General features: G+C 31.7%; 1 protein-coding gene across 2 annotated transcripts; it reads right to left on the reverse strand.

The window, feature by feature from the left end:
• Positions 1-1,048: 1,048 nt before the first annotated feature.
• LOC126676411 (transcription factor-like protein DPB) lies at positions 1,049-6,030 on the reverse strand. Of its 2 annotated transcripts, none has more exons than XM_050370608.1 (9): positions 5,498-6,030; positions 5,032-5,111; positions 4,839-4,882; positions 3,686-3,754; positions 3,418-3,567; positions 3,250-3,318; positions 3,020-3,118; positions 1,909-1,979; positions 1,049-1,682 (listed from the first exon to the last, which is right to left on the reverse strand). In XM_050370608.1, the coding sequence occupies exons 1-9, from the start codon at positions 5,791-5,793 to the stop codon at positions 1,445-1,447; spliced, it is 1,116 nt and encodes a 371-aa protein (XP_050226565.1). In that variant the 5' UTR covers positions 5,794-6,030; the 3' UTR covers positions 1,049-1,444. The 2 variants fall into 2 exon arrangements, with proteins under 2 accessions (XP_050226565.1, XP_050226566.1); XM_050370609.1 differs by having other exon boundaries at positions 3,418-3,564; positions 5,498-6,028.
• Positions 6,031-10,675: the final 4,645 nt, after the last annotated feature.

Consider the following 10,675-nt stretch of genomic DNA (forward strand, 5'->3'; position numbering starts at 1 on the left):
ACAAATTTATATGTTCTATCCTAACAATTAAATGCATTTAAATGTGACACGTTAGAAGAAAAAAAAAATTAGTAGTGCCAAAAATATCAAATTTTTTGACTTTTTATAAATTTATTTAAGGCTTTAATTTGATAATTTTGTTACAAGTATACTCATTTTGTTCGATTAATTTAGTTGTCATAATTTTTAGTTGAAATTTTATATTAACTCTTTAATTATCAAACTCCATCTTTCAAAATTGTAAAATTTAACTCTTAATTTATTGAATCAGAAAAAAAAAATTAATTAAAAATATTTATTTTCGGTGATTGAAACCTAAAAGAAGCAATTTTGGAGTTTAGAATAAATAAAAAAAATGCAAATGAGTATATTGAAATGAAATATTGATATAATTTAGATAACACTATAATAAAATTATCAATTTGAATTGAGATATATTTATAAATTTAAAAAACTTCAGACAAATTTGTAAAAAGTCGAAACGCTTTGGCATCATTAAACTTTTAAATATTGATTCAACAATATATTTAATTAAACAATGATGAGTTAAATTGGGAAAAAATTGCCGATTCTCACTTATTATTTCCTAGGAACCCAACATTAACATAATACAAATAAAATCATAATAAATGCTGCTAAGGACAACACAGTACCGCCATAATGGGAGGGGAACAACCAGCAGATGATGGAATGAACAAGAAAGGAAAATAATTCTAGCAACATTATTAATGCCTATTATCAACCACTAAAGCTTCAAACTTGAGCCATATACCAATTTAAAATTCAACTAATATATATAAAATTTAGACACATAAAAATTTAATTATCAAACGGTTTTCAAATAGATTGCAAGTTAGTAAATAGATTACATTCTCAAGTAAAGTAAGAGCCTGCCGATTTTTACAATTTAATCAGTTCAATAAATTTTGATTTTTACAATTTTTTTCGATTCAAAGAGGTTGGAGTGTATTTTTAATTTTTAGGGAAGAATCAATGATTGATCTCCAATTTAGGTGAAACTACAACTAATTTTGACAGTGAACAGCAATGGTATAAATGTAACTTGCAATTCAAGGAACATCAAATATCCACTTAATTCTATGATTCTGTGTGCAGCTGGACAGTCCCCCTGTAGCCTAATATGAACTAATTAACATACTACATTTTCTAGCTACAATAAGGCAAAATGAAAAAAAAATTAAACAATTACAAAAGCTAATTGCGGATCTAAACCTGAGAACCCGGCAGAATTAAAATATTCAAAATAAGTCGCTAAGCAAAAAGGGACTGATCTTCTTGTTACCTCAATTCCTTCAGGTGACGGTAAAATCAACAGGTGACCAAGTATAGGGACATTCCTACCTCCTGCAATCTACTTTACATAATTTACAGACACAGCTGAGATCGTTGCCCAAGGTAAGATGATCAAGCTTTGACGTTTTTATCAGTGTTCGTGCTTCACACGCGCTTTTATTATACCCGGAATAGGTGGTGAGGTGGGCGGTCTACTAGGTGTGTTGGTTCCTGGAGAAAGAATTTGTTGTTGGTATACAAGGGGCATGCTAGAGCTTTCACCTCCATCAGTAATTAGATTGGGTGCTGCATTGTTACTATCCGGTGGTCCCTCACAAAATTTCATTGCCTTGAGAACATAATTATCATCGTGCAGCTCGAAAGGGGTGCTAGAAATGGAAAAGCTAGTTAACAGTCGATGATGATAAGCACACTGAACATTTCAAAAAATACGATTCTGAGACTATTTTCTAGCCTCTAGGCAATTTGATGCATACCGCTAGATTATATAAGCTGATTATATTATTATGAGTGACCCGATAATTAGTAAATTACATGACACACACTAAAACATTATCTGCATATTAGTGAGTACAAGCTTACAGTAGTCTTTACCTATTAAAATCGAAATGAACCATCTGCATATCTTCTGATATTTCCACTTCAACAGTTGCATGCGGACGTGTCTACAGTTTCCAAAAGGTAAAGGGAAAAATAGATCATCAGAAGAAATCAACTCGGATAACTACAATTCAGAATTATAATTAAGATGGCAAACAGAAACTTTCCAAGCATAACATCTTTAGTTTATTTAATTTCATCTCCAGATGACACAGCAGACATCTTCTAAACAACTTCCAGTCCCAAACCACATATGTCTAGAAGTAATGGACTAGAATTACTTGCAAGTTCACAGATATTTCTATAATATACCTGAATTTAGAATAAGGAAAATGCATATGGTTCAAACAAAGAAACAGACAAGGTTAAATACCATGAAACAAGGGTCCAAAGCCTAAGTCTCTAACTCTATAAAGTTCTATTGCAAAAACTTCGCAGCTAGCTCCCCAAATGTACTTTGTACACTCACCTCCTACAAATAGACGTTATTTTGGGACATAATTCATAAGTTTCCTCCAATCTCTCCTACTCGATGTAAAAGCTGCATTGGTCAGTCAGAGTAATCTCCTTAGATTACCAAATGTCTAAATCTTGGCTGTTAAACCCTCAGCCTACCCAATCCACAAAATCCTCTATTAGTCAGTGTTTCAGGAAGGAGCTTTTAAAATTATATGATCCTGAACATGTCTTTGAGTATTTCAAGGCAACAGCGCATGTAAACTCTTCTGCTGAAGAGTTAGTGAACAACTATAAAATACGAGGTCTCATTTTTACCATTTGCATCGAACAAAATACTTGAAAACTTTCCCTCACCCTAAAAACATCCAGTAAAACTAAGCTACATTAATAATGCCTCCCACCTTTTTTAGCTTGGGTTACATTAGCACCACAATGATATTAAAAGACAACATAATCCTACTTTGACCGTAACAAAAATAGGATGTAAAATGTAGCCGCTTGGAGATAGATCTATCATTCTGTACTTCTATAGAAGTGGCGACTCTCAATTCGACAACTAGCAAGCTTTTGAATGCAAGCTGAAAGCTTTAACTACCATTATATTAACAGAAATTGATACACCGGAAAAGCTGAAACAAAATTTTACCTGCACCAGAATAAAAGGTAAGGACACACCCCCACTGGGAGCATTCCCTGAGTTGTATAATAGCTCATTTCTTTGTATCAGGTTCTGAAGACCTACGTACTTCAAAAAGAGACAGAAAGTTGGTGAACAGAGTCTAAACAACCGATAAATTTAAACAAGAGTCCAGACCAAGCACATGAAAAACCAACTTCACGTTCAAACCATAAGAAAACTTCTAATGCTATTCTTACTTGTTCTTCCAATTCATGCAAATAGGCAGCTTTTTTCTCAATTCTATTTCTCAATCCAAGACGCTCACCCTGTATTATGTTAATGGAGTTTTTAAGCACCTCAGAATCAGATCCACCAAACTCATAAAAGGACTTCTATTGACATACAAGATAAGATGCATTAAGTACCTTTAATTCTTCAATATCACTCAAGCTCGTTCGTGGAAGACCTTTCCACTGTATTTCCTTCTTATCTTTAGATATGATATCTAATGCCATAAGTACATTCAGGGCATCATAAACCCTCCGCCGTATGTTTTTCTCATCAAACTGGTGCTGCTTGAAAAAAGGCAAAGCAGGCATGCATCAATTAATTTGACATTTTCCTCAAAGATCAAGGAATAAAAGCAGGAGAATGGACCAAATATATTATTTCAATTCAGTTAAAGACCGATACCTGATCCGGAGATGAAACGCCATTGCCATTGCCAGGGTCAGCAAACTCTGCAACTAGTTCATCTGCCACCTAAAAAATGCTTCAAACTCTCAGATACAGCAATACACTACTAATAAAATAGTTGAGGGTGGGATTAAGAAAATGGGGGAGGCACATCAATCAGACAGTTTACATGTATAGTGCTGATTCTTAGATACAGCATTTTAAGCAAAGCAATTTACATTAGATAAAATAAAAACCAGCCAAAAGGATGCACAATAAAAACATAAAACAACACCAACACATTGAGATCAACATGGTACAATTACTCCAAAATGACAGAAACAGGAAGATTAATATGTGTGACGTAAAAGCTATGCAAAAGAAAAATCTAAGTGACTAGAGGTCTGGTGTATAACAAGCACAGTTGGTTTCCCAGCCTAAACCTCCTTCAGTCTTCACAGTTGGATTGGGACGGAGTTGTTGACAGCAGCATTACCCTAAACAACATTAGCTCTTGGTCTTAAATATCATTAAATTTTATAATCTAATAGATGAAATTCTAAAAACATGTGTCCCCAAAGTCTGAGAGCAACAAACTAAAACCCTACACTATTTTCATGGAATTTAATTTCTAAAACACCCAGGGCCACAAGCTCAAATGCCAAGCCTGCAAAGAATGGCTATGTATCACAGCTAAAACAGGATGTCTGGTAAAAGAACCTTAACATTTTGGACAAATACCAAAAGTACCTTCAAACACAATGACGATAATGGATGAATAAGCTTCAAAATTTATCTACTTGATATAATCACTAGGTGATATTAACTTGTGAATGTAGTTTTAAATGACTAGGCTTCAGTGATGTTAGTACAACGTCCTACAGGATACTTTTAGTTATAAGGCATTTACACACTGATACTTTTGGCCTTGTATATCGTAGAGTAAATGTTATAATGTATAATAACTGTATATGGTAATGGAATAGGAACGACAGTAAACCATGAGATGTGCGGCAGTTGACATATTACAGGGACACTAATTCAATGAAAAAACTAGGGTTAAACTTAAAATAATTATGTTGTCTGCATGTAGGAATAACTTTTTTCACAAAGATACTCACATCCAATCACGAAAAAAGTAATGAAACAATGAATTCAGAAACCAACTGACCTCATTGTAAGTCGTCGTTCCTTTACTTTCCACTTTTTCACACACTGAACACAACATAATATACTTAGTTAAATCATAAACTAAGTTTTGTCTACATCACACTGCCCATCTTAGTGAAGCAAACCATGTAACAGCTACAACCGCCACAAGATTTTCTTCTGATAGTGAATAATAGGGAGGGAACGCCAATTACCTTTCATACTAAATTGGCGGAGTCCTCTATTACTCTTATCAGCTCCAGTTGCCCGTTGACCTCTCTTTTTCTTCTTGCCACTATTTTACGAAGAAAGTGACCAGTTTAATCAAGACATAGAAATAAAGAAAATCACTCTAAAGAAAATCACTCTATATTACACCCTTCATGTTCAATTAACACACTACATCATTTCAAGTAAATCTTTGGCTACAACTATAACAGGAACCGCGAACTCACAGTCATCGACATTAGTTTCAATTGAGCTACACCCGATTGGGCGACATACAATGCGAACATTAGCTGAACTCACAATTATTAACAAATCAAACCACAATTCATAATCAGCAGCTAAACATAACAATTCACACAATTAACAGTTAACTCAATTAACTACACATTTTAACACTCAATTAAACAAAAACCCAGAATCAAAATTGAGCATTAGTTAAAGAATTAGACTAACCCAACAGCATCCTGAGCAGTGGCGGCGTCATCAGCGTGAATATCGAGATGGTTTAACCTAAGAAAAGTGGTGTCACTAGCAGCAGGTGTAGCCATGGCTTGTTCACTCCTGCTAGAAGGTGACCCAACGCTGCCACTCGTTGACATCGATTGACCGCCACCGGACGCAGTTGTTGTTGTATTGTTATTGTTATTATTATTCCCCCATGACCTGGTGGTGCCTCCGCCTCCTCTAGACACGGCCGCCGCCGTGCTCCTAGCACCATCTTCCTGCTGGGACCCGCCACCAGTCACCATTAAAATCCCGGAAAATAAATAAACTAAATATTGGGTATTTGCAATTGAGCAAATGTAATTGAAAAAAATTGAAAATGAGTGTGTGAAAAAGTAAAGAGTGGCGGTTATGGTGAAAAAAAACAAGGTGGTGGTGATCTAGAGAAGCGAAGGGAGAGATGGGGTGGTTTTGGTTTTTGATTTTGTTGAAGAATAGAGGGAAAATATTTATTTAAGGGTTTTATATTTCAGCTGTTGATTTTATTGTTATTTTGGGTGGGAAAATTAATTAACATTTCTCACTTCTTTCTTACTATTAACCAGGATTTTTTTTCCAACCAGAGATTATTATAAGGATTAATTATTTAAAAATTCCCCACCTTATGCCTATTTTATTTTTATACTATTATCCAAAAAGAAGTTCAATTTTATCCTCTTTTTCGTTTTTATATTTCATTTCTATCTAAAAAATAAATTGACCTCTTTTTATTGTTCAAAATGATATTTTTCACCTATATTCTAATTAAATATTTATTTTATAAAAACACCTTTTTAAAAAAAAATCAACAAACAATAATTTTTTTATTTAATGTGTATCAATTATCAATAATTTATTAAAACACAAAATAAATGCCCTTTATATAAAATAAAATCTATTTATATTTTTAATTTAGTTTTTAGTTTTTTTCCGATTCTCAGACAACAACGAGGAGGAAATCCTCCTCCTTACCTGAGATGAGAAGGTGTTGCTCCTCTTCTCATGGTAGGAGTAGCAGCTTCTTGGAGGAGCAGATTTGCTCCTCGTTTTTTCGAGAAACAGTCAGGCGAGAATAGTCTGCTCTCACCTGACTGTTCCTCGGAAAAACGATTTTTATTATAAAATTATATCTCATGTTAAAATTCAAATTTAATGTCTTAAAAATGTCAAACATTCTTTTTGAGACCACTTTATCAAATCTTTTAAAATCATCTCGTTTATCCTGTTTTGTAATTGTTTGTGTCAACTGTAATCAATTTCAAAAATAATCAAATTTTTTTGTCAAATTTAGATCCTTTAGTGGTTTCCATATTAATAAAAAAAACTAATTTTTTTAATTGGCTATAATTTACACATGCCTCTAAAACGAGTTAAATAAAGTGATTATGAAAAGTTTGATTAGAAATTCAAACATAAAAAAATGATATTTTTAAGCCATTAAGGCTGAATTTAATATTAAATTATATTTTTTTGACAATAATTTTTTATGGTTATCATTTTTTAACAATAATATTTTATTGATTTAATAAAATAAGTAGCAACGACCAATTTAAAAAAAATGTTATAAAACGATTACATTACACCAACAGATGTATCTAATTAATTTGCCATGGTCATATTTTTTTTTTGGTCAATCACCAAAAGCAGCAATTTTATTAATGCTGAAAAAACGGCCCAGAAACAACACTCTCCATGGGCTGGAGACAAACAAAAAAGCTCAGGCTGGCTAAGCCTACAGAAGCCCTAAGCGCAAAAAGAGGTCTCTAAACCAGAGGCCAAACAAACAGCTTACAACAAAAAGCCTAGCAGATTCTGCTACTAACATCATTCACAATTCTACTAAAGACCTGGTCTTCATTCTGAATCTTCTGGTTGAAAACAACATCATTTCTGGCAATCCATATGTGGTAAACAGCAGCATTGAACCACAGTTTCCTGGCTCTGGATAACGCATATTTACCTTTGGTTCTTCTAACCAGGGGCGGAACCACGTTCAGGCTCGGGTAGGCTTGAGCCCGAGCTGCCATCGGAAAATAAAAAATCTGATATGTAAGTGATGAACGTCGGCATAAAGCTTCTATGTTTCAGCCATGGCTGCAGGCTATGAACCAACTTCTGTGGCTAAAGAGGATAAAGAAAGAATAGGATATAGTGTTGCCCTAATTTTACTTTAGAAGGAGGGCTAAATAGGCCCATCGTTTACTTATAAAAGGGCCAATTAGCCCATCTTTAGCTTCTGCTGTTTTGGTAAATGAGAGTAAAACAGTCCCGTTTTCAGCATAATAACCCACAAAGAGGATTAAAATTTTCAAATTCCGTATCCAACCAATAATTTTCAAATTTAATTAAAAGTTTAACCAAATTTTCTAGTTTAATTCTCAATTTTTCTAATTTATTTTTAAAAATTTTAACCTAAATATATCTAATTTCTTCACTCGTAAATTATTAATTCGTACAATTTTCTAATTGTTTCTCCACCAAAATCAATCCACCTTAAATTTTAAGAAATTTTTTTCCCTTTTTAAATTATATTGTAAAAATTGATTTAGTTTATATATTTGTATTTTTATATGATAACTATATTAAATTATAGTTTTAGATTATTTATATCGATTTTAGTCATGAAAAATCAAAGTCAAATTATTAATTAGAATACTACAAGTATTTTTAGAATTATTGTCATTTTATTCTATCCTATAATTTCGTTGGTTGGATGTTTTCGAGAATATTTTAAAATAGAACTTGATGAAAACTTATGAAAATTAATCAATTTAGATTATAGATAAATTTGTTATTAAGACGCCAAAAAACGTCAACTCTTGTGGTAAAGAAGATAGTTCGAACTCAATTTCCGAACAAAAAAAAAAGACATGTTATTTTTGTGAGAATTTATAACTAGTCTGTTTACAATGCTTTCAAACTATACTGACGCGAAGAATGCAAATACATCGCAGTGATTAGAGATTATTGTAATGATTGCAATTATTTTTTATTAATATAAATCTTATACAAATAATATTTATACATTTATTAATTAAATATCGTTTAGCCCGGGCTGGAAAAATTTTCTGGTTCCGCCACTGCTTCTAACCAAATCACTAACCTCTCTTCTCCACCTAAACCTTTGTCTCATCATACCCATAGCAATAAGAGTTTTATCCCATACACTCGCTGAAAACCTGCAGTCAAAGAACAAGTGCTCAACATAAAGGGCAAATGCTATTCTGAACAACTCCCCACTTCATAAGTTTTTCTTTAGTATTCAGACACCCTTTCAGGGCAAGCCAAGTCACAAACGAGTGCCTAGGGATCAAGTCAGAAAACCGGACTAGCTTATGCCATGGTCATATTTTGAGTTCTCCTATCGACATATGATGTTATAAAAATCATTTGAATTCAAAAACTACATGACATATGATGTATATAAATTAATATTAAAAATAAAATTGATTAGACAGCGGTATAAATAAAATTGATACAGAAATTGTTGGAGTGGTTTTTCAGAGATGGAAAGATTTGATTAATTCAGATTTTTCAAATGATACTTCAGATAATATAAATGTTGACAAATATTTTGAAACAATTGGTTTTCAGAGTTGTCAGATAATATACAAAAAAAGAATATTAGACTACAGTTCAAAAAAAATTGGCGCATCAGAAAAAATTTCAGGTAAATTTTTCTAAAAAAATTCTAAAAAACCAGTAAATCTAAATTTATAAAAAGCGAAAAGAAGTAACTTTCAAGTAAGATAATCTGATGTTAAGATTTTCTTTAAATTTATTTCTTTTAATTCATTGTTGAATTGTTGAATTTTGTTTTTGTACTCGGACTTTTATATTTTTATTTTTAATAATATTTAGTAGCGAGAAATTTGATTCCTCGACTGCAGCCTTTAACAAAAAAAATTAATATTAAAAATAGGAAACTCTAAATAATTATTTTATCTTAAATATCTCTCTAATGATTATAATCAATGCTCTTTTGTCTCTTACAAATAGAAAAAGTACTTTTCTCCTATAAAAATAAAAAATGATCTTAGTTTATATATGAAATTATTAAAATATATTCTACGATTGTATCTTATCAACATTAATTGAATTATAGTTCCAATCTATAATTTTTTTACAAATGAAATTTTAGTGAACAATATTTTTTTAGTGGCTTTTTATAAATCATTTAGAAATTTTATCACCGATAAATTAATTAGGAACTTTTATTTATTCTTGTGATAGTGTATTTTTTATTTTAGATTTATGAGACTGATGTAGAGTAACATTTTACATTACTATAAATTTAGACTAATCTTCAAAGACTCGCTTTAAAGCATGTAAATTTTATGATCAAACTGTTCTTCTTCCTCATTATAACACTTAATCCTCAGATAAAAAGAGTGCAAAAGAAGTTGATAATTAGGTAAAGTGATTCTATAGGAGGAAGCTTCAGCTTCACGAAAAGGTTTAAAGAACAAAGGGAGGATGGAATTTACTGGCCTTGAAAGTTATTGCTTTTTTTTCTTTTAATCGTCTGGATAGTGATCATGGTTGAAATAATTGTTTTTAATTGAGTTAATGTGAAAAAAAAATCACGAACTTTACATGTTTTCTCATTTTAATCACGTAGTTTAAATTTTTTTATTTGCATGCACGAACTACCACTTTTTTTCAAATCATGCACGGTGCTGAAGTGGCACTCATTCATTAACATTCTCATCCCTATATTAATTTATTAAACTTAATAAAATATGCAAAATAATCTTTTGCATTCTCATTCCTTTGAACTGCATTCCCATTCTGATTTCAAACGTCCCTTTTAAAATCAAATTACAGAGCGTTTTGTGTATTTAACAAAGTAAATTGTTTCATGGACCGGTAAGATTTTTCTATAAATTATAACACTAACTACTTATGAATTCAAAAACAAACTACTAATGGCCTTTCATATAAACTACAAACCAATCTATTAATACGTCTAAATCATGATCTTCAATACAATTCTTAAAAATTAAGTATCCACAAAATAATTAATACTCAAAAGATATCGTCTCGCTAATTAATCTGATAAATTTTAATTAATAGTTGATTATTAATCTATTTACCACTGGAGGTCGTACTCTTCACTGCAAGATGTGTGATCTGTGTCCAATTCGA

Source organism: Mercurialis annua, linkage group LG4 (genome assembly GCF_937616625.2).
Source record: "Mercurialis annua linkage group LG4, ddMerAnnu1.2, whole genome shotgun sequence".
Taxonomy (NCBI): Eukaryota; Viridiplantae; Streptophyta; class Magnoliopsida; order Malpighiales; family Euphorbiaceae; genus Mercurialis; species Mercurialis annua.

What these genes read in the sequence shown, in the direction of transcription:
- LOC126676411 (XM_050370608.1), bottom strand. Translation starts at nt 5,793, where the DNA reads ATGGTGACTGGTGGCGGGTCCCAGCAGGAAGATGGTGCTAGGAGCACG. An exon ending in TGCATGAATTGGAAGAACAA is followed by an intron (nt 3,119 to 3,249) that starts GTAAGAATAGCA and finishes CTCTTTTTGAAG; the next exon opens with TACGTAGGTCTTCAGAACCT. An exon ending in GTTCATTTCGATTTTAATAG is followed by an intron (nt 1,683 to 1,908) that starts GTAAAGACTACT and finishes TTCCATTTCTAG; the next exon opens with CACCCCTTTCGAGCTGCACG.